Genomic DNA, 24,920 nt, shown 5'->3' with positions numbered 1-24,920 from the left:
AGTGTACCAGTTTTATTATCCCTGGATGTCTTTACTTACTTGATCAGTTACAACCAGGTGGTACCATCTTCTCACAATAATTCTATTTCCCTTTGAATAAGAATGGCTCAGTTGAAGTTTGTGGAAGGCATATCTGTATGGAGCTCATAGGATTTCGATACAAGAAAGGCCTGCTAGAAATTGCCTGTTTCAGGCTGATGATGCAAAACAAGACATCTGTTAAATTAACATCTATCTAACATTTTTGTCTTTCAGTCAAATGCATTCAAAAAATTTAAATCTTTTTTAGCTGTCAAAACAATCTGTCACAAGGGTTTTTTATTTATTTTTTTTTTTTATAGTGGGTTACTTAAGGAAAGCAGCATATGGTTGAGTGAGTTGCACCTATGCTGCAGCTTTCCCAGATCTTTACTACCTCTGAACTACTGGATAGTGTACATACTGTAATAATTTCTTTTGTAAATTTAAATAATTAAAGTAAAACTATATACTCTTAAGCTATTGAATCCCTTTCCAGTTTGTGCCCAAAGAGGAAAAATAAATAAGTAACATGAAAAATAAAACCTCTAATGTTAACCTTGGTTAAAGTCTTAGAAAATGTCTGCCTGGCTCTTACATTAAAATAGTCCATAGGAGGATAAATACTTCCCTGCAATTAATCACTGTGTGCACAAGGCTGTATTCACCTACAGGTTTGTTTCTTTGCTTAATTTAGGACATTGATTACTTCTGACATAAAGAAGGATATAATAACGCATTATCAATCACAATTGTATGCAATTTGAATAAAACTAGTAATAATAGATCCTAGGAATGATCAAAACAAAAAAGCCTTCAGCACAATATGTAGCACTGAACTGTGCTAGGTTCCATCAAAATATGGCTTGGTTTGTGCAGCTTGGTAACTAACTTATCAGGTGTGCTTCTTACCCCTTTTTATCATCCAGCACTCTGCCCTGTTCTACCCTGCAAAAATACTACTGTGATTTTTCCAGATTCACGTCATACTAAAATCCTGCCTTCGTTCAAGTCAGTGGGTCTCCTACATCTAAATTAGTGAAACTTAAATTGTCTTTTTACTTTACTGTATTTTGTAACAGGTAGATGCACCAGAATTCCAGTGTTAGAGCTGTTCTAATTTTTTCTTCTAGATGAAATGATTTGTATTCATTTCTTCTACTTTTAGGTTTTGATTTATGTTTGCTTGAACAATGGGATTTTTTGTTTTGCTTTGCTTTAAGTCCCATAGTACATTAAAAAAAAAAAATTGTGAATATGAGGTACTTTGTTCTGGGAATAATCAGTAGCTCTGTAGACGAGTGAGATTGGAAGTACTGAGGATGTGATGTGCTTCACCTCTGGGGAGACAAGCAATGCGTTACCCACAGCGCTACAGCCCTTCAGGGAACATCTTGTGTTGCTCATCCATGGTGTAGTTTTGCATTTCATTTCATAGTGGGAAGAACAATGTATCAAAATATCACAATGTATCAATGTAATTCATTAGTTATTAATAGAATTTTTTAAGTGCCCCAAAAGGAATATCTGTGGGCTTCTGTGTTGGTGTATTTCCAGAGAACATTTGAACACTGAGAACATATGGGGACGTACACTATAGAAGTCATTCACTTAAATGTCACTTTTACATTAGATTCATCATCTGATTTTAATATGTTGAATGCCATGAATACATTTAATTGTAGTTTGCCTTACAATAAGTTGTATTTCTTACTACAACCAGAATACAGGTATGTCAATTGTACTTGTTTGTGCCGTGTGTATAACATGCTCTAGAAACTTTCTTTGGGGAGATTTTAGAAAGAAGTACTTTAGTAAGGAGTTAATTACAGTGAGATAAATGGTGCTGGTATCTGAGGAACACTAAAATGAGAACTTTTCAGATCACGCTGTAAACACTGCTAGATCCTGATTGATTTCAGTGAGTGTTCTAGCATTTAAGATTTGGGCACACGGGAATAGAAAAAAAAGACCATTCCTGAGCATCTCCAAGCAGCAGCGCCCTGTGCTCCCGCACCCCTGGCAGCAGCCTCCCTGCCTCCCCCGTCCCTCATAGCTTGCTCCCAGCACGGCGCAGGCACAGAGCAGGGGAGGTGCTGCTGGGTGCTCGTGTGCCGGTGCACAGGCAGAAGACCTGGAACAACAGGCAGCGTGAACTGCTGTCACTTGTGTCAGATCCCTTCTGTCAGCAAGGACAACAACTTTGGACCCTTTTCCATATTCATCTTTACAGGTTTTGTGAAGCTTTTAGTAATTTCAGACCTTTGATAATCCATGAAACGTGTGTAACTAGCTAACTAAATAGTTCAAGGAGGGACTGACAGGCAGGCTGATTTCCTCAGAGACAAGAGTAAAAACGTACCAATGTTAATGCTTCATTTCTAAAGCCATTTCATGCTCAAAAGAAAGGAATTTGGTCTTCATTATGGAAACTATAATTTCCTTTTACTCTTCATTATTGCTACTGTGTCTGGTCTTTAAGAGCTATAAAATACTTCGGCTGTATGATAATTTTAAAGTATTGATATTTGTAGGAGCAACAGAGTGTGACAAGCCTGAGTGTGAGCCTTGTCTTTTCTGGGCAGTGCTACATTGCAATAACCTTTAGCAGAGATGATAATGATCTTTACGGCCTCAGGGCTGTACTGAAAGTCCACTACTGGAGCAAGAAAAGTAGGTATTTATGTGAATCTTTAGGTGGTGGTGTTTTGTGGTTTTGGTGTTTTTTTTTCCCCTACGTTGCTTAATAAAATCAAACTTGTGCTTTTGTTTGATATGCTAATAGCAATCCCTTTTTGTTTGTTAGGGAAATCCTTATTATGTTGAAGCACTCTAGGGCTTTATTCTGATATGACATTGCCTTAAGTGAATCAATTGATCCTAATGTGCTGTGCTGCAAGCCCTGTCAGTCAGACCCCCTCAGAGAGAAGGGCCATTCAAAGCCTCCAGCGTACCAGCTTGGCACCTTCTGTCCTGGGCTGCTGCTGTCACCCCAGGCTGCCACATCTTTTGCCCTCCTCTTGTAGCTCTTTGTCTGTAACTTCTTCTTCACCTTCTTCCCACCTCTGCAAAATGTACTACTGGCCAAAGACAGATGGCTGGCTATTCTGAAAACTCCTCTGGGAAATGGACTGGGTGTTTTTTTGCCCAAATTGAAACTGAGAAGAACATATCACTGCTAACTGCAGCTCAGCACTCAGTGTTACCTACAGCTGGAATTACATGTGTTCTGAGCTCTGAGATGCACCAACAGGTATACATATATATATGTTTTCACCTGTTGGCTGCCCCTGAGCACCAGGACAGACTGAGTAGGATGTGTTGTCTTTTAGCCACTGGCATGCCGATCAGTTGAATTTTTTCCTTCCTGTTCGGAAGCAATGATTCTCTCTGCATAATTGCAAAATAAATTTGAAGAGTAAGGGAGTGTTTTTAAAATGTTTTTACCATAACATGGGAAATGTGGCCCTGGCCTTCTCTTTATCCCTCTTCTGTTTTTGTTTGTTTGATTTTAATGAGTACTATTCTGAAGTAACAGATTTGGGAAGCGTTATTCTGGGAGTAAGAGGATTAGTTCCAAGGCATGTAGTTCAGCGTTGTTTATAGGGTCTTCCTGTTCCAGGACCTTCTAAGGTCATCTCAATTATTCACTTCCTTAATATACTTCTATTTGCTAGAATAAAACTTTGCTCTATCTTGAGGATAAATGTCCCTTAAAGTCCTTCGTCCAGCACAGTGGTTCCCAGTTCTTTCTGTGTGAAACCTTGCCCAGGACAATTGGTGATGACATTTCTCCCTGGATCTAGCTTGGTGTCCTCCCATTCTCACGAGGACTGCTTCTTCCTCACTTCTTCCTCTCTGCCTCAGGATAGCCACAGTTGCTTCCTTGGATCTGTGCGCTGAGACTCCTGCTGCTTTTTTCTTGACCCCACTGGATCTGCTGCAGCCCAAGAGCAGTTTGCAAGTCACAGTGCAGAGACCAACTCATTCAAGCTGACTCTTAAGTGGGACTTGAAAAGGCATTTCACAACTGTGCTTGCTAGCATAGTTTTCTTCTAGCATTTCTTTTTCTAGCATATTTTCCATGCATTAAGACTTGTAACTTGGCCAAAGCAAGATGCCATGCCATGCCTTACCTGTCAAATACCCGTTGTGTTACATTAGCATCATGCCTCAGCAGGTGAGGAACTATTACTTGTGCATGCAGCATTAATAATTATGATCATAATCAACTTTGGGAATGCATAAATGTGTTTTTTTTTTTCTTACATATGTGTTAACACTTTACCAAATAATTATAAGTAGCTTGAAAATTTTGTGTAAACATTAGTTTTAAACTCTTAAATGGTCCTATTGAGGTATCATTATAATTATATAAGCAGATAAGAATGATGACATCAAAGGTAATTCTTTTCCAAGTTCCAGCAGTGAATCACAAGTTGAGACGTGAACTCCAGAGCTCATTTCAGTTAGACTTTGCATGCTTTAACATGCTGACTCCCAAGGCTTGAATGCTTTCCTGAACAATATAAATATTACTTACTTTTTTTTTTTTCAAGTCAATACTAGAAATGAATTGTTGTTACTATCCATGTGTTTTGGAGTGTATTTATATATATATGTTTATATGGGATATATATATATATGTATATGGGTGACTTCTGTAAGAGTATTAGTTGTTGTGACCTTAGGTGTTTTGTACTTTCAAATTACTGAAGCAAGGTACTGTCTGAAAAATGAAAAGCTGTGTTAGAAAATGACAAAGAAACGTAGTTTCTTTCATGCATAGTTAATTAGAATCATGATTCTCTATAGCATGTTGTTTCTGTATGTTCCTCTGGTCTATTTATAACAATTAAGAGGGAATTATACATAGGAATGTTTTTAGATTCCAAGGAAGTTATCCAGTCTGCACATTACAGTTTTTATTTATTGTTTGGCTTCAGAATAGCATTATGGAGTCATTATCCACTTAATAAGTGAAATGGATGCAAACTCCTTTTCCACTCGGTGACTGTTGGTATGGGTGCAGGTAGCATCCTGTCACCATACAGATGGAGAAATGGAGGTGCAGCGAGGTCTCATTTCTGCTTTCTCCAAGAAGGGAGACTTTTTTAGTGCCTAGAATAATTAATGTTTTCTAGAAACATTGCAGGTGATGCAATGGTCATGTCTGCTTGCACTGATAGAGAGAGTACTCTCCTGTCCCTTTTGGCTCATGTGTGTAAAGCTCTTCAGCATGTAACAGAAGGCACGTGGCATGTTTACAGTCTGGGAAGTGCATGTGGGAAACTATGAAAGGTGTAACTGAGGAAATAAGTAAAAAGTATTCTCTGGTCATAAGGGAATTGGCTGAGGTAAGATTCCAAATCATTGCTTTGTTTCAAGATTGCAGTAGTTGAATATTGAGCCAGCTCTTTGCAGCCAGAGCAAAAACATTTCTATGTTTGCACATTGTTCTTTGGAATATGTTCTGATTTTGCATGTCCCTGTCTCCCTCTGTTGTTCAGTTTTTTACTTTTTTTTTCTTCTGCTTTTTCATGCATTATACTTTTGCTGAATTGTAATCAAGTGGCTAGTAGGGCAACTGAATTTTAATAACGTTTCATTAGATAGTAACAATTTGAAGCTTTCAGTTCTGACTGGACTAATGCAAAAAGTAATTATTTCACTCTGCAGTGGTACAGTTAAAAATCCACTGGAATCCTGTGTTAAAAGATGTTTACCTACAGTGAAAGCTATACATCGTCATTGTTCATTTATGTTACTAGCTGCTGTCGGCTGCACTAATTTTGCTCTTTATGCATGAGCAAAGCTCACAGTCTATACCTGGCTCTGAGAGAAAATGAAAGATCTGTTTCTCCGGGCACCTGCAGCATCAGCTCTGTCACACTGATGACTGTGGCCAGACAGAATTGCCATTAGTGTTAGCCCTTTGGCATTGCTTTTTGATCAGTGAGCCCTGCTGAGCTGTTCTGGTATTCCTTGCACATTGCAGCCGCAACTGGTATCCTTGGATCTCCGCTCCTTTCTGGAGCTCGTTCTCAGTTCAGACGCTGTCAGTTCTGGTTTATATCAAAGGCTGTTCCTCTCTCTCACCTCCTCAGAAGGCCCTCCTGGCATCCGCGCCCACTCACAGCGCTTCAGGTTCTGCTTCCTGTGGCCGCCAAAGGTCTCTGCTGATGCCCTAAAGTGATTGGAGTTCATCTACCTCGCCAGTAGCTGAGCTGCTGGTGGAGGGTCCTTGGGTTTTTTGTGCCTCCACCCTCCTCTCTTGTCACAGGATGTTCCATCTTCTTTCACGTAAAACTTTGGTACCAGAAACCAATCTTTGGTTGTATGTTAAGTTCAGTGTCTGTGCTGCCTGCCTGCCATTAGTCCTCCTTCCCAGACGAGCTGCGAATGCCCCATCCCTAGAGTTGCCCAAGGCAAGGTTGGACGGGGTCCCGGGCAGCCTGAGCTGGGGATGGCAAAGGCATTTTAGGTCCCTTCCAACCCATGTCAACCCGTGCTCCCCTCAGCTCTGCGATACCACCCCGCGCCGCAGAGCCGCTCGCTCTGAGCACCCGCTGCCGCCGCCCAATGGCCGCACGCCTGGCGCCCAACGGCCGGAGCCGTCCCCGCTCCTCTCGCTCCCGGAGGCGAGGAAGGCGGCGCTGAGGGGATCCCGCCGCAGCGCTCTGGTACGTGGTTCGCCTTCTGCGGCGGCCGCGCGTTCGTTCCGCGGCGCCCCGCCCGGCTCGGCGATGGCGGCGGTGCTGCCGGGGCGGGGATTCGACGGCGGGTGGGGGGTGTGAGAAGGGGGTCGGCGGAACGCGGGGCGGCCCCGGGCGGGCGGGGGCTGAGGCAGGGCGGCGGTCAGGCGGGCTGGGCTGCGTGGTGCCTTCTGCGTTTAAAGCCGAGTTAAAAGAGCGAGCGACCAGACAAAGCTCGGGATGTCACAGCGCGGTGTTTGCCTGCGTGATGGACTCGGTGGTCAGCGGGCTGCGGCGCGCGAGGTCCCGCGGTTCTGTTCTGCCGCTCTGTACGGTACAGAGGGCAGCAGAATGTTTGAAACATCCTTTGTGATTGCATACAGCACGGCTGTGCTCGTGTTATTTATACTTCAAGAAGTCCCGCCAGCGTATTATTACTTCATCTTATAGATATTTGGAAATTTTAATCAGCAGATGTAGCATAAACGTGCATTAAGGTTATGTAAAATTGCACTGGAGATACGAGCGTTTTCCCATTGAGGTCAATAAGCACAGTTTTAATGGAGCATTTAGGGAGAGGAAAGAAAAAAAAGCTAAAAAAATAAGGATTTTTAATGTCATGATAACCTTCTCTGATATCTTCAGCAGTAGTTCTTCCACAGACCAGCTCTTATCTTTGTATGCTGTTCGTAGATAGGAATACTGACTCACAGAAGGAGGAAGTGTACTTTAAAAAGCTCTGGAAAGGTATCAGGAGGTTTGGGGAAGGAAGAAATGGAGGCTAGTGAACAATTGGAGCGTTTGTAAGACAGTCTGTGTTTTTTCCTTCCCATGATCAGGCCCTTTACATGTCATGCTTTGGTCTTGCCCATTAAGATGAGTCTTTCCAGGATGTGTGTGGTGACTGCATTGGTTTGAATAGCGTGTCCCTGCCAGCTTCCAGAGGTTTCTTGGATATTCAGCGTCAGAAATTGGGCTATTTTGTCCCAGATTTCACAAGTAAGCATCAGTTTATGGTAAGAAAGAGTTGTCTGAGAAGTTTTGAATTGTTTCTGTGATTGTCACGGAAACTCTCTCTGTCTGAAACTTTCTTTACTGGAAAGCTGTTTTTTGTTGTCTCTGAATTCACAAAGTTGAAGACCATCCCACATACAGCCAGATAGTTCTCTGGTGCTCTTAGTCAGCTGAGTTGAAAAGATGACACATTTGCAGTCAAGTTTCCATGGATCCAAAATCTGTGTCTTCCAAAGTGGAAAAGATTTAGGGAAAAAATGTTGAGTGTTATTATAACATTTTATTTTTAAATATGGCAAGGGGCTTGTTACAGATATTTTTAAGAGAATACTGTTTATAATGCAATCTGATTGTCTTAAAACCAATTATTTTTCTAGTTTTCATCATTCTTAGTATCTTTGTTTTTAATAGAAATGTTATTATTTATGTACTTTACTGAACATTTGTCACTTTTTAATGACTTGCCTAAAATGTTCTCTTAAAGTTCTCTGAAGTCATGCATGTCATGTTTTTGCTCTTCTCAGCATTCTAATCGGTACTTCACATTTTCCAAATTTCTTATTTTACTCTCTTCCTTCACTGTGCATTCCTTTTTCAGATGTGGCAGAGATAAAAGACAAGAACAGGTGTTTTGTTTCATACCAAAGGTTAATCAAAACAAATATCCTCTGTCTGATGAGAGCTGATGGCATGACAGGAAATGTGTTTTAAGAGTGCTTTTATACATCATGTCAAGCTTCCTCGGTGGAATTTTATTCTATGTTTTGAACCACAACAGATGGATTGTCAGTCAGACTTTCTTGAAGCTACCCATTTTTTTTAATACTGTTTAATCATTTACTGTAGTCATAGTAGAGATACATCATGAAACTGGAAAAAAAAGTTGGACTCATAATTAGGACTCCACAAATATTCGGCCAGCAAGAAGGAATTGTGCTGTTGTTTAGATAAACTGTTTTATGGCATTGCTCATCTAGCAATGGTGCCTTTTTTTACACCATCATGACTGTGGTGATTGTTGGTGTTGTAAAGTTGGTTGTTCGTGATGAGTGCAGAAACTCATGTTTTCAAAACTGCCTAGTAGTCTCCTAGAGATGAGGGAAAGTTATAGGGTATGGCTATTCCACCTGAGCATTGCATGAAACACTTGGGAATTTAATGTATTGTCAGGTAGCAGGATAAGACCTAGCTCTACCACATCTTTCTCTTGTAAATGTAAAAGCTGGAGGTTTGGTGTGAAAAATGTGGATCAGGGCAGAAGTAAATGGGATCAAGTGTTAAAAACTAAAGCCTTTGTCCTTATTTACTGCTTTTTCTGCAGTTTGCCATGTTAGAGATAGAATCTCCTTTTTCTCTTTTCATCTCGGAACTTTTAGAAACTTTTTCCTCTTTTACATTTCTGATTGTTTCTTACAGTCTAGTTTTATGTTCTTAGGAAATTTTCACCATTTGAGAGTCTTAGGCATCTGAGGCAGGCCCACAGCACATGTCACGCTCGGCTCCAGGCAAGTCAGTAGGCTTCTGTACCTACGCATAACAGGAAATAATGTGTGGAGGTTTCTGGATTTGGTTCTGAGCTTTCAGGTTATCAAGGAAATGCACTTGTGCCAAGATCAGTGTACAAAAAAAATAAATGTTTTTGACCAGCACCAGTTATTAGGGAATGACAGCAGTAGCCTTGTAATTTGATGACACCCTTCTGTTTTTTTTGGTATCCATATCATAGGGGCAGTAGCAAAGCAATGTGCATCTGGAATTGACTTCATATCAGAAATAGTCTCAGAGTAGGAGTCAGTCTGAATATAGGTCAAATTAGTGCATAGGAAACCAACACATCTTCAAAGCTGTGGCTCAGAGAAGTACAGAATTCACAAGGGAATGCTTAAGGCATGAATGTGGATATTAATTGAGAGGACCGGGCAGTAAAACTAGGTTGTTTTTTTTTTTCCCTTTAAGTGTGCTGCTCAGTACTTTAAAATAAATTGTATGGTCTGTGTACCTGTGTACTCTATTGACTCAACGTAGTTCTTCACTTCATGTGGAGAACTTAAAGTGTATCTAGTAGTGAAAAAAATCTGTTATGGACTACATAGCTCCCTCCTGGAAGCTGCCCTCTGTCCTCGTGAGTAGAGTGCTCTGCGTGCTCTGCAGGAGCTCTCAGCCTGCGTTACAGCCAAACCTTGTGCCGGTGGGTAAGCTCCTATCTTGTCTGTCTCTCAAGGTGAGTGAGGCACAGAAGGTTCCTATGAACCTGCTTCCATTTAGGCCCAGACAAAGGTAATCAATTTACTGTTATTTTTAAGTGTTTATGTTCTGTCAGAGATACTTTTGGAATTGTCTGAAGTACTGATGACATCTTAAAGGACCTTAGTTTATGTCGCTATAGACAAAACTAGTTGGAGAAAAAATTGTGAGTAGATATGTGCCGGGCAGACAGCACTGTGAGGTGGTGCCATAGAAGTCTGAATTTTGGAATGCCATTTTAATGTATATTTTTGTATGGTTTTTTTTTTTTTAATACCATAGTAAAGTATTACAATTATTTCAGAACTGAATTTCCCAAATAACCAGAAATGTACTGGTTATTTCCTCTTAGTTCTTCAACCGAGTCAAAATTACAAAGGCATTGATTTTCTTTCATGATATGGCAGATCTTGTAATATATAAATGTTTCTTCCGTGATGTAAAGAAAGCTAATACCTAATTTGTTTTTATTTAGTTAGTTATCACTTAATCAGTTGACAATAGTAGCAGTTAAATATTATTTTCTGTAGCAGTTAAGGCAAATATGCGAATCAGAGTAAAATTATAAGCTGCTTCTGCTGATGAAACTTTTACTGCTCTTTTGTCTTTGCATCTTTGCATGGCACTTGGCTATTTCTTCTGTAGCATATCGCCAGTAGTCATATGTAAGTTTGTCCAGGCATGCATCTAGAGAGTAAGGTTGTCGTGTTGGAGCCTAGTGGAGGTCACAGAGAATTGTAATTTATAACAGGGCTGTCACATGTTCTTAGATGGGCTCAGAAAGCAGTAATTAGGTGGTTTTATAGTTCGCATCAGTTATAGCATCACATTTGCCTTCACGGAGCCAGGAGTTTACACGTATCTCATGCTTGTATAAGCTCTTTAACTTCTACCTCTTACCAGTAAAACTGCCTGATCATTGCACTCTTTTTACTATGCTAATTTCATCTCTTGTCATAAATGAGATACAGAGAAGTGGAGTAAATGTGATACAAGACTTAAGGTGTTACATGCTGTGCTGCTGTTTTGGCCCTTGTGCTACGCCGTTGTTTTTCCTTTGACTGAATGGTCACTGTCTAGGAAATGGTTACTGGGAAGGGAGGACCATTCTGCTTCAGTAATGATTGTGGCTTAAGAGGATGATCCAAAGCTGTTATTGAAACAAGGATTGGAAAAAAGATGATATGTTTTATTAAACCAACAGATACAACTGGAAAAAAGAATAGATGCTTTCAGACGGTCTTTTTGTCAGAAGCAGAAGAAATGAAAACAACAGAAAAAAAAAGTAAAATACTGTTCTATGTTCATGCCTTCCAAATAGAAAACTGGCAAAGAAAAAATCTTTGCTAGACATAAATACAGAAGGTTATTGGAAAGGGGAAGCAGTCATTAAGTATTTTGCATAGCCGGAGGCTTTCATTTAACTCCCAAGGGTATGCAGGGGATGAACATTTGGGGCCAGCAGTCCCTCTAATAGGTGTCAGGTAACTGAATTACTTTTGTGTTCCTTTGCCACAGTATTTCCATGTAGTTTGTTGTCATGATGTTCAGTGCTGGATAATACAACGGAAGGAGTACATCATTTAACCAGTGCAACCAGTGAACATCAGGTATGCTATTTATTCACTGATTTATTTTCATGCAAGTTTTAAGGAAGGGACGTCGAATACAATTTTGTCTGCAGGCTGCTGAAATCTTGGACCTAAACCAAAGCAAGGAATGATCCAGACTTACAGCAGAACAGAGGAGGATCTAAGGGTGTTTTGTGATTCAACTTAAGTGGGCTTTGTCAGATACAATTGAAAGAAAACTGAAATTAGTTGTTGAAGAATGATTAGTTGTTTTCTCTGTACTGGTGAATATATAAAAAGGGACTGGAAATCAGTTGCATGTCTGTACAAAATGACGTCATCTTTGTGTTTCATTGTGTAGTTATTTAGTAACATTCAGTGGTGTGGTTCCTATTTGCTACTGGAGTACTGCTTGAGGAAGCTGAAGGTGGAGCTAAGATTTGTTAAGATTGTTAATCTTGTTTGATTGTTAAGACACAATTTTGGGGTTCATGTAAGTCAGAAACCTGGCCTGCCTTGTAGAATTGTTGCCAGTTTGCAGGGAGTAACTAGTTTCCCTCAGTGGAGCTGTCAGGACTTAAGCAGTTCAGCATCCAAGCATTTTCAGTTCAAACACAAGGTCAGTTCTTGTAGAAAACCATTTATTTGGCATAGCGCATAAGCTTATGCTTAGTTTTAGCCTTGCAATGTTGTGTCTTTTTTGAAAAGGAAGAAATCATGCATGCAGGTTGGTGGGTTTTTAAGCTTTTTGCTGGTCTTAAGTGTAAACATTAAGGGTTGATTGCATTGTGAGTCTGTAGATAAGCCTGTGGGTATGAAGAAATACGTACAGAAGAGTTCATGTGTGCTTTTGTTTTTAGAGAAATCTTGTCATGACTATAACCCACTGCCTTATGAGGTACATAGGACGTGCTTATTAAAACTTCCACGATGAGTGTTATTTACCAATTAGGTTAAGAGAATATAAATGAAAAAAAAATAAAGGGTGTGGGGGGTTGAAAACAGGCAGAGAACTCTTACTGTTATTAGTAATTTTAAGATGAGTGACCACAGGCATATGTCTGTGCACACATACAGAATGAGTGAGCTTCTTATAGGAACTTGGGACCTTAGGTTGGATCCCTTACAGCAGCAGAACAGGAAGAAATACTTGATATAAATTATCTCACAAATGCTTTTTGCTGCGTCAGGCTGAAGCTGTATTGTTACACACAGGGAGAGATGTGTAAAAGCCCAGACTTTTGTATATATAAAAATAAATGGGTTTATTTCTTTTCCACAGCAAAAAAACCACCCAGGCTTATGTGGCAGTGGTTACTCAAGAAGATCAGTGAGAATCTGATTTTAATGGACCTATATTTATGTAAATGTATTGCCAACTGCCAGTGAAACGCGGACAATCAAAAATGCAGAAGTTTGGGGTTTGGGGCAGTTCTCAAGCTTTACAAATTTGAAAGCTGGACTCTGCCTGCCCAAAGTTCCATAGAAGGATTTGGGGAGACACTAACGTTCTTAGGAAAACATTAATTCTTTTAAAACTCACAGTGCAGTAACAGTGTTTGGAGTACTCAGTGCTGAAATTGGTTGTTGATTCATTGATGATCATTTGTGAATTCATCTTCATAATCTCTTATCTGGAACCTGGAAATCCTTAGATCTATCCACAGACGATAGTGAGTTGTGTAGAGCTGTTAATTTTTTTTTCCAAGTAAGTGCTTTAGGACGTAGCTCTTGTCCAAGCTAAGAGAGGTTGCTATGTGGATGAATTATGAATCCAGATTTCCAGAATCTTATACCACTGACTTAGTCCTTCCTTTTTGTTACTGGAGTTGAGATTCTAGGATCCATAGGGAGGCTCAAATAGGATGCTGCAGCAAAGGGAAAATATATTTGTTTTTTGAGTTTGTTTAGTTTGCTGTTGCCCCCTTAACCTTACATCTCCATGTAATAACCAAGTCTGACTGAACTTGCGTTGGTTCAGTAGACAAGGATTGTGCCTTTTGGCCACAGGATCAGTTGTCAGCCTATTTGCCTATGCCTTACAGAGATGCAGACAAAACTAAATGCATTTAATTCTCCAATCTTGCATGAAAATGAACTCTACTTGTATGACAACTTGGTGTGTGCATCTTTTCTAGGAGCTCATAGTTAAATTTTATATTCTACATTTAGTTCATAGTTAGTAATCTCTTCTTTAAAATTCGAAACCTGATTGCATCTTGACTGATTCCTTTAAAATGTTGGTTCCAGGTCACATTTTCTTCTCCTCCCAGTACTTGGTGCAACTTTACTTAGAAATAACAAGATAAATAGAAGAAAATGTCTGTAATATCTTCTTTTCTGAAACAGATTTATCAATGCTAATATGTTTTGTTGCTATGAAAACTCACTTAACAACATTAAACATTTGTTCAGTCATTTGTTTATTAGAGGCGGTTTGTTAGTAGTTATAAGTAGAATTCCATCTGCCAGTGAAGCTAGATTGTAAATTGATGGAAAAATTAGTGGCTTCTGGTTCTTTGGGGGCGGGGTTGCAGAGGGGAGTTGTCTGTCCTAATGGGTATATGAACTTAATTGCACATTATATGCTGCTCTAGAAGATGGTTGAGCAGAATCTCAGGTATACAGCTCACAAATGTGCCAGTGAGGCAAACGCAGGCACACATTGTGATTATCTCAGTTTTCAAACCTGGAAGAGACAAGAATGTGTTACTAAATGGGAGAGGCAGTATGTCGTGCTCGCTGAGATAAAAACAGAAGCTGCCAGACACTTTGGCTTTGTTCTGTGAATTCTTTGCCTCAAAACTCTCCTATCTTTTCTTCATGCTTATTCTCCCTTACATTCTCTTTCTTTCTCTTTCTCTTGTTGCTGCCTCGATCTCTCTCTTATTGTTCTCTCCCTCTTTTCCTGTCTTTGATGCACATACGTTGTCACATTTCATTGACTCTCCCCTCTTCTCTGTTCTTACACTTACGCCTAGTGGTGCTTTAGCCAGAGCTTGCAGCCTCTCAGGCGAGTTTTAGTCATGTGTGAAGCTCAGTTTGATCGAGCACTCCTTTTCTGCCTTTTCACTCTTGCAAAAGATTAAAAGGTGGCGTCACATCGCTCCCCTGCTCTTTCCCGCAGGAGGGACTTAAAAGGGACAACAAAAACTAATCACTTTCTGTATGCGTTTTCTTGCAAAAAAAGGGACTTAGCTGTGCAATTTGAGGCTGGTGGCGAGGATTGGGAAGGCTAGAGGATGCTTCATACTGCTAACAAGGGAAGGAAGCCTTCAACTGAGGCAGGTAAGAAGTGCCTGAATCCGGTGTTTTATGGAGCAGCTTGGTCGGAGCGGTAGATTTTCAGCATTTTGTAACTGGGGAAAGCAACTGCAGCAAGAGGCAGCATCGGTGTTGTATCAGATTCCTTTTGTTTAAGATTTAAAGTATGTGCTGCGAAATGAATTAGAAATGGCTTTGTAAGGAAGCTGTATTCACACTGAATGATTTTTTTCTGTGTTTCTCTGTGTAGCAAAATAAAACAGAACCAGCTTTTGTGAAAGCTGGACTTTCCTTAAGGTTAAATTCAGTGCTCGAGTCGGTATGAGAAAAGCTTCTGAGTCTTACAGCCTTCTAGGAGCTTGCCGTTCTGCAATTTGATTGCAACAGCTGAACTAAAAATTAATTGCACTTATTTACTATTTATTTGCTGAGGTAAAACCTAGCATTGAGTTCAGGTCCTGGCGAATACGATTTGTTTGCCTGGCATTTCTTCAGACAAATAGCTGTAACCTTTTAGACATACTGTAAAATCTATTTTGTGTTTATGTTTTTTAAATTGAGATTAAGTACCATCCTGAATGAAATACGTGACTAAAAGTCATAAACTGCATCTGTGTTTAGTAAAGCAATCACCAAATTAGAATAATGGATTTCTGTCAGTTGTCAGACAGAGTTAACTCTGAAAGTGCTGTCCACAAGTGCACTTGGATTACAATGAAGGGCTTTCTGTTTAACGGTTATTGAGAGGAGCTAATTTATCAGGCAAAGCCTCTGAACTTGGGTCCTGTGGTAATATAAAATTATATAGCTTAAGTGTTTGTGGTTTTGGGAAGCATGCTCTTTTATTCTCTGTAAAAAAAAATTACATTCAGGCTATGGTAGGGTTTCCAAAAGCAGCAAAACATTGTCATTTTAAAAATGATGATAAGTGCTTTTTACTCACAAGTTAAATCCTTAGCTATTGGGACTTCTGTTTTGGGTCTTCACTGGCTTTTGGTGTTTTGTTTTTTCTCCCTGTATTTATATTTTACAGTTGTTCTGGGGAAACTGAGATTGAATGGAGGGAACAGTGAGCAGAGTGTTCTGAATTTCATTGTCATAGTGGAAAGTGAGTGAGCATTCAAGGATAGCTAGACCTTTATTAGGAATTTAAAGCAAGGCAAACAATATTGCGGTGATCAGAGTAACTTGTAAAAGTGCAGTACTAATTAACTGTCTCTAAAAGCAGAGCCACGCAGAGCTAACTTGGAATTATAAGCTGTCATAGACTAAACATTGTTTAATAGGTAGATTTTAGTGTTAGAGACCTACAAATGAGCACACTGCAGATGGAAATTAATACATTTAGTTGAGTACTTTTGTCTTTGTGCAAGTTTAGCCTAATGACTGAATCCTACATTGAGATACGTGAATACACAATGCCAGGTACCTTGTAAAAATCACTGGCACTGCTTTCTGTGTATGCTCGCAGTAGCTGGTTTTACAAGATAGGCAGTGACAAGGCACCACAGAGCTGAATGAGATCAAGTCCCTGGGGAAGCCTAGTCTCCCATCAGTGTACAGGGACTTTATGCTGCTACTTTTACTTTCAGTGTCAATTACTCGTGCATATTCATCCTTATAAAAAGGCACTGATTTTCTTGGACCGCTTATAGTCAGACAAAAAAAAAAACTAAACGTTTCACAGATTTATAGTGGATATTTTAATTTTGTAACTCTAGTTTTGCTGAGTTATCTGGCATTGCCATTACACTTCTTTTTCCTCATCACAAATTTGTTCTGTCTGTCCTTCCCAGCTCTTTTCGTGCTTCAGGTCTGTTGAACCGCGTGTTGGACCAAAATGAAATTCAGTAACTTGCCCAACAAAAAATGGAAGCCCTGGATAAATGTGCTATTTTAAGTGTTTTCTCGTGACTGTACTGAAGTGAATCTATGTGTAAATGGTAGATAACTTTCAACATGAGTTTGTCATTAAAAAAAAAAATTGCCTTATGAAATGGCAGACAACTAGAAGGTTGAAAGCAAGCTAACTTGTTCTGATTGAGCCCAGAATACAGGATGTGAATTGCAGATCATTTATCACTCATTTTGGCATTTGCTTACTCTGCTCAACTAGATTTTAAATGAGTGATTAATATAAATAGCAGCACTTTACTGATGTTCCAGTAGATGTTGCTGGAGAGCAAAGTAAAGATTATTTGATAGAGGAAAAGAAATGCAGTGAGATTACAAAAGCCTAAGAAAAACCTCAAGGTAAATGCTTATGCAGGCTATTGATAGTTTAATAATATGAGACCAGTAAATTTCTGCACCATCTTCTTCAGTTCTGTTCATTCTGAAGAAGTGCACGTACTGAAATTTGATGAGACTCATCGCAACTGTCTGCCCCTCTCCTTTTTTGTTTCGTTTTTTTTTTTAAGGTTTGGGGTTGTTGCTCACCGCTTTAAAAATTTTATCACTAGTGTTGCCAGTTTTGAATGCGTATTATTCCTAAAAGTGTTATTTCTTTCAAGGTTTGCAAATAACATATATTAAATTATAAATTGAGTAATGAAAGTATGCAGTTGCAAACTTAGTGGAATTCCAGTGCATTGAAGTTGCTTTCTTTTCAATAAGAGCTTACACATAATGCAGTTTCTAAAAGAAGAAAATAGCGAATTAGTGTATTCTCTCTTTTAACTAAGAACAACATAGTTTGCATCTTTTTGCTGTGTGATTAAATTTTGAGAGAAATTCTCTGGTGGGACTGGTATTAATAAATGGAAGTGGAGTAACTAATGGCAAGTGCGAGGACAGAAGACTGTGATGTCCTATGCTGAAAGGACTCTGTTGTTAATTAATCAGATTAAATGATAAAATACTCCCAAAGGAGTGAAGAACTGTAGTATGCGGTGCTAACTGATGCAATTTCAGGCAACCACTGACATCTGTCTGTGGGAATATTTATTTGTGGAGATGATCATCAATCCCGACTGATTTGAAATTCAAAAACGTAATGTGTGTTATATTTATTTGTGTTTGTTTTGGTTTCTTTTTGTTAACAGTGCTAACTTTTCAAGTAAAGTGGCATGAACATGCAAAACTTGGGGTAGTCGTAACCAAAGGGTGATCTCTGCATTCAGCTGTCTTGCGTATCCATTTGTGCTGAAGTTAAGCAAGGAAGAACAAAATTGGTTGCAGACCATGTGGAGATAAGATCTTAGTTTTTACACTTAACCTTATAGCGATACACTGGAGTTGAAGTATGTGGGAGCGTGGTTTAATTCATTTTATTTTCTGTGTAAGAAAATTTCAGCTTCTGCTTGTAAATGGGAAAAAATACAGCCAAAGAAATGTGCAGCTGATCTCTACAGTCATTTTCCCTGTCATGTATGTTGTACATAATTTATTATAGCTTGGGTCTAGTGTTTTATTTGCAATTTTGTTTTGTTACGTTTTCTCCCAGTGGCTTATGCCAAATTTTCTCGAATCTGACAAGCTTTAAGTTTGATGAGGTTTTTTTTTCCATTCATCAACATTTTGTTTAATTTGTCATTGGTACTGAGTTAGGGCGTGCACACAGCTATGTACATGCTAAGGTGATTGCTTAATCTTTAGAGAATTGTCTACGTACTGTACATGTTGAAGAAATGAAATCTTGGATTTCCTAAGTATGATTTTGGAAACAATAGTACTACATATATTTATTGAATTGTCATGTGTACATTTTTTTTGCTTAGACTTAGGAGTTCATAGGGCTTCAGAGTCAGTTACTAATTGATATGGAGTCTTGTGCATCTCAGCTGGTCACAGGCACAAGTTCATCGGCACTTCTACATATGTTTTTTTTTACAGTTCTGTGTCATTCACTAAACCAAGCCTGACTGTTAACGGTGAGAGAGTGCTACCAGAAGTATGTTTTTACCTTCCCTACTTTGGTTTACTTTCAGACTTGTCAGTTCAGTGAAATTGTACGTAATTCAGCTTAAAAGATCGTAACATGTCATCAGTTTCCAAAGAGAATTCCCTGTTGAAAACACTGGCAAATTCAGTTTAAAGGCTTATGACACAATATAGCCCTAAGGAATAAACTTTTATCTTGGTTTTCTCAGTTCTCAAAGTCATGAAGAGAAAATCAAGCCTACTCTTATAGTGGTATTCTGCTTACGTAGACACTATGAAAAGCTCAGAATAATTCTGGGCCCAGTTGGATCTAGTGCCACATTTCTCAGTAGTAGCAATATTGTCTTGGAGACACATGCGTGTATGTATAAATAAAGGCACAAATCTGGATCTATATATTTTAATTTAAGTTCATTTCAAATTAAAAAGTACGTAGCTAGTCTCACATCATTGGAGTACAGGATAGATGGATGTTTTTGTGTTAGCAGTAAGTTACTGAAAAATAATGCTATTGCATACATAAGAAAAGGTACTGCAGATAATGGAAATTGAACTAGTTATTTGGAAATTTCATTCAAATGCATCTATATAATTCGGTTAGTATGATAGTTTCATATTACTTCTGAAGGAAAACACAATTTTGTGTATTTTTTTCTATTTTTCTCACTCTGCAGTAACTCTTGGGTAACTTAAAGGAGTGGACATAGCTCCTCCTTTAGCTGTATTTTGTAAGATCCATTTAGTTAATGCAGTACTTACTGTCATTGTGCATGCAGTTTCTGAAAGGTGCAGACCTCAGTTGCTATCTATAGCTCATGTAGATTCAAGAAAATTCAACCCATAGCTCTTAGCTGCTTCCAAACCTAACACATTTTGTACATTTTGTATCTTATGATTTGCAGTATGATTGTAACAGTGCAAAACAATGCATTAAAAGAACTAAAAATCTTTACCAAGATCTTTACCACTCTCACCTCCCACCCCCCACCCCCCGCCCAAAAAAAAAAAAAAAAGAGGAAAAAGAAAAAGATGGTCCTTCTCTATAAAACAGTGGCGGTATCAGAACAAACCTTGTGTATTTTGGAGTCATTTTGATCTGAAACTTAATACAAACTATTTTCGAATGGGAAATGCTGTTTGTATTACATGTGTTGGTTTTGTGTATATTGGTGGTAATGCTTTTTCTTGTACTTGGCCACACAGTGTTACCAAGAGGTGGCTATGCTGACATCATTATGGGGCAACCGTATTTTCTGTTCTCCTCATTCCTTTTTATTGTTGAATTAATGTCTATTTTGAATAGGTTTTATTTGACAGATGAAACTCCGGCAGTCCTTTCTCTTTCATCTAAATGTCAAAACAAACATAGGCTTGTGTACAGTTTTTCTTCTTTGGCGGCAAAATGGAGGCAAGGGAACTGCTGCAAGACGTTATCATTTGGAATGCGTTGGAGAGGAGGATTGCTGATACTGAATTGAGAGATTTGTCTTCTCTCCATACGTCAAGTAATGACTGTTTCCCAAAAACTAGGAACTTAAAAATTTGTGGTGCTGTCTCCTGGCAGTTATCCATTCTTGAACGAAACCTGGATTGTCTCGATATTCACACTTGCAGCTTAATTCTGTACATACTGGAGAACAAAAGCTGGGTAAGAAGGACGCAGGAAAACAAAAACAAAAACAAAAACAAAAAAAAAAAAAGAGAGATTCTTCATATGCAGAAAACAAAAGAAAAAATATTTCTATGAACCATTTGTGATTAGAGTAAGAACTTTAATATCAAATCCTACATATAGATTTCTTGGAAGATGATCTACTGTGACATTGCTCTAGTATGTGTACATGCACGAAAATAATCTATCCATACCGTACATATATACATGCAGTCTCTAGAGGTCAGTAGAATGTAAGGAATGGGCAGATGTTCAGCTTTCCAATACGAGACTTGGAGATGCAGCATATCAGTTGTTGCTACCTAGAAAAAAAATGAATCTGTTGATAATGAAATTTGGAAGTGAAGTAATTAATCAGAGTTAACAAAGAGCTGAATGAAAGAGAATCATGTCTGTCTTGTTGCGGAAATGAGTGCAAATTATTTGTTTGAGGCAAATTCCTGATAAATGCTCATTTTCATTGTTAGAAACTTGACAGAAATCCAAACCATGATTATTGTATTATAGTTGATTATATTGTGTCGCTCTGCTACCTTTTCTGAGAGGATTTTTAGAATGACTGAAATAAGAATTAAAGTGGTCTTTGGAGACAGCGTATGTCAAATGCTAAGCAGAGCAGGAACACAGCACAGAGCACATTCTCTTTTCATGCTTACCCAGCTTACTCTTGGTCAGCCTTATCAACTAGCTCATTTTATCCTTGTTCACCTTCTTTGAAATCTGCTGAAGGAACTTTCGTGTATGGCTGAAGTTTTCATCTTTTTAAAACGTGTTTTGATCATTTGTTACAGAAAGCTACAGGTTTTGTTTACTTTTTAAATATTTTGTGAGTTGACTTTGTTCTGAGAAACTAAGCAGGGCAGCTTTTGTCTCCAAAGGAGTTTCTTCCAGTTCTAATTCATGCTGCAAGGGAAAAGGAGTTTTGTGATTCCTGTGGTTAGTTGTAAATCTGACATCAAAACATCAAAATATAAAATGCCGATGATTCTGAGCCGAAGAATAGAGAGGCAAGAAAGGGTGTGGCAAATGAAATACACAGGTCTTAAAAAATTAATCTGTGTGCCCTTTGCTTTTCTCTTCATAAGAGCAATTCATGTAGCATTTCATACCTTTCTTCTCTTTTGTATTGCAAGATATTGCTGGTATGCAATCACTTCAAATCAGCTTATGAAACGTGTTTTTTAACGGAGACCTAAACATAGCTAATGCTTTCAGGAGGGCTTCTTGTTTTTCTTTCCCCACTATTCTCTGAGTGTACTCAAAACTTTATTTAAGAATTAGATGTGACAAAGCAAAGGAAGTGTGGCAAAGGAGCTCATACTTCAGTGTATCTAGTTACACAACGGCAGGAACGCTTATCAACCGTAAATTTTCATTAAATGTATACTTTAAAAATAAACTGTGGAAGCTGTGCTTATGTTAACTGGTAATATATTCTGATAAATAGTGAAGTATGCGTGGCCTTTATTAAAGCATAGTGGTTGTACACATAAATTTATGGAAAAGTTTGGAGACAATCAGCCACATGGATATGTGAAGTAATGATATCTGAGTATGGGAAAAAGCAACTCAGAAGACTGGATAAAGTGTCTGGATGAAAGAGGTCTAGGTGCACTGCCTTTGCACAGCTAAACATAACTGATTCTCATCCTGTGTTGCCTGTCTAGGGACACACGCGTTGAGGTGGAACGCAGCTCTTATGGTAAAGAGATGTGTTTTCAGTCCATCATAGAGGAAAATACAAGCAGTTTGGCTTTAAACAATGATGTTCCCATTAGTTCCTTCTTACTACTTCTCAGGGACTGATTTTCTTTTTTAAATGATCTGTAGAGTTCTCAGTCAAAGGCTGCACCATTTGAAGCACGGGGCAAGGTAACATTTTTAGAAAGCCAGGCTAAATTCGGTTTCCCTCAGATGCACTACTGAGACAAGTCTTACTAGTGTCTGGTAAGCCACTACCTTGGGGAACACCTGCTTGTTTTCTATTTTAAAGAAAATAGTAAGGCTCCTCAGAATTTGATATGGTGGCCTTTTTTTTTTTTTTTTTTTTTTTTTTTTGCAGTTATTTCACATGCTGGAATTAATGCTGAAGAGCTTTTTTGTCTATAACATTGAAGAAGACCAATGGTAATTGATACAAATAAAAGAGAAATATTACCACTGTGAATGGATATGTATTAATGTTGAAAAATGAGACAAAAGCATTGTCAGAGCATTTAAAAACATATGGCTAAGAATCAGTTACTTCCTCAGTTTGAAGTGACTGGAGGCTTTGTGGATATTTTGTGTCTGTATATTTTATTTGGCTTATGTGTTCCTGTGTTTATATGACTGTGAGTCTCAGGCAAAAAATGATTAGTATTTACTGTCAGTATTCTGTGGTTTTAAGTACAGCAATACTGGACCTAAAAAAAATTCAACACATGAACTTATCTATTCTTTAAAAAATATACTTTTAAAGGACAATTAAGGTAGCAGTGGGCAGAATAAGGTATGTATTTCACACCCTACACTTGAAGGAATGTTTCTGGAGAACAACGTCTGCCTTTGAATCTACTGCCCAGTAGACAGGCCATATGGGTAGTCATAGTATTGATACGTTGTCTGATTATTTAAGATTGTGAAGTTTATTTCATGATTCAATTGGTCTCTTCTAGTTCTGCATCCACGCTTTCCTGTGACAAGAGGTGTGTTTTGAAAACAAGATGAAAGTGCTTGCTTTCCAAAACAAACACTACTGAACTCGAAGAGAATTCTGTGCAAACTTGCATAGGCATGACATTTGGAAGTAAGAGTTTCTGAAATGACAATAATAGCCAGTATCACTGTAAAATTACAAATTATTTCAATTTAAGTGGTTTCATTTTTCTGCGCGCATTTTAAAGTGTCACCATAAGCTGCTGACTTCATCTTGAACGCGTTCTGCTGTCTTGACAGTTGTTGTGGATTTGTTAATACTAAATTGGTAATTGTTGGCTTTGAAGAGAGATCCAGCATCTTCAGCAAGAGCTTATTAAACTGTAAAATATGGATTGCCGTTACCCTCATGGCCTCTGAATCCTATTACCATCCCATTAGAGAGTGTGGGATTTTAGTAATTCTGTTGTTGTTTCCAGTGGGCAGAGAGTACAATGGGGAAGGGCAGGGGTTAATGCAATTCATCTCCTGTAATAGTGTAACAGCGAGTCCTTTGTCATTCCTTGGGAGTCTTTTCCTTAATGCAGGGACTGCAACTTCAATCAGAACACCACCACACATCCCCAAAAAAGTAAAACAAGGGAAAAAAACCAACAACCATGAAATTGCCTTCATTACCAACACTTTATAAGCAGAATAGAAATGAATAAGCTGATAAGTAAGCAAGTGCTAAGTAGGCTATAGTGTGGAAGAGGTGTTCAATTGCTTTCAGTATGGCAGGAGGTATACTGAAATACCTCTTCAGTCAATATCATTATATTTTTAGTTATTTAATTGCATTGATACTCTCCCCGGCTTCCAAAAATATGAAAGCGCCTTATTCTTTTCCTCCAGTGTGAAAAGTTCAACCAAATGGTAAGGGAGAGAAATGAGAAGAAATAGTGGTGGAAGTGGTTAAGAGGGAAACTTCTGTACGTGGAATGATAGTTTCTTATTTTCATCTTTGTAAACTACCACTAGTGATAGTACATCTTATTGGAGGAATGAATTCCTTAAAAGTTCACACTGCCAAGAAAAGCGAAGCATTAATACTAAGTAGGTAGAGGAGAAAGGTCGTGCATACAGATTCTGTCTGCCTTCCAACAGACCAAGGTCAGTTTGTGCATGTGTGTGTGTGCGTGTGTTTTGTGGAGATTTTTTTTAGAGATAAATTCCAAATACTAGAAGCAACTTGCTTCTGATTTCAGAGCAGAATCCAAAAAAGGGAAAATTTGAAACATATTACTAGATAACTTGAGAGGGACTTATCAGTGTAACTTCTTAGATAAACTGTGTCTAAAAGACTGATGTGCATGCCCTAACAAGTTGGATTTACTCTGACTCTTGAAGTGTTTCTAGCTGAAACTGTTCTTTTTAAATGACAAGGAGAATTATTTTTTAAGACTGTTACTTTCTAAGAAATCAGAACGTATTTGTAAGGTCTGCAGTCTTTCTGTTTTTTTTGCGTGGGTGGTTTTTTTTTTTTTCATGTTTTCTTTAATATTTTTGTTTGCTTCTTCTACACTGTTGCCTACAACAGTTGACTTCACTATGAATAGCTAGGATCCTGCTTGCAAATAGTAAGAAGAGCTAGAGAACGATCTAGTAGGAAAGAAATGGATTATTTTTTCTTTGAGCACTATGATTACCGATCATGTTAGTGGTTGTTATGTCCTACCTGCATTTATTAATGCCTGTTTGATACCTCTGCAAGTAAAACAGAAACATCTTTACAGTAGCATGGGAGATTCAGAATACTTTATAGATACTGATTCATTTATTTTTTCAGAATTCCCTCAGTTAAGTTTGTGAGGCCTTGCAGTTGTTACAAGCATGCTTGCTCACATGTAGAAAGATCAGTGTTGGGATGAAGCCTGAATTCAT

At 38.5% G+C, this 24,920-nt stretch overlaps 1 protein-coding gene across 9 annotated transcripts in view; it reads left to right on the top strand.

The window, feature by feature from the left end:
• TENM2 (teneurin transmembrane protein 2) overlaps positions 1-24,920 on the top strand; it is a 1,471,143-nt gene that overhangs the window by 1,129,858 nt on the left and 316,365 nt on the right. Inside the window, exon 1 of one of the 9 annotated variants that reach the window (XM_085236696.1) lies at positions 14,770-14,830. The exons of the other annotated variants lie outside the window; for them this stretch is intronic. Within the exon in view, the coding sequence (XP_085092822.1) occupies positions 14,785-14,830 (46 nt within the window). The 5' untranslated portion in view covers positions 14,770-14,784. Of the gene's footprint in view, positions 1-14,769; positions 14,831-24,920 lie in introns of those variants that run through there. 9 annotated transcript variants of the gene reach the window in all.

Source organism: Meleagris gallopavo, chromosome 15 (assembly GCF_905368555.1).
Source record: "Meleagris gallopavo chromosome 15, MGAL_WU_HG_1.1, whole genome shotgun sequence".
In the NCBI taxonomy this organism is placed as follows: domain Eukaryota; kingdom Metazoa; phylum Chordata; class Aves; order Galliformes; family Phasianidae; genus Meleagris; species Meleagris gallopavo.
This window is presented reverse-complemented; position numbering and strand designations above follow the sequence as displayed.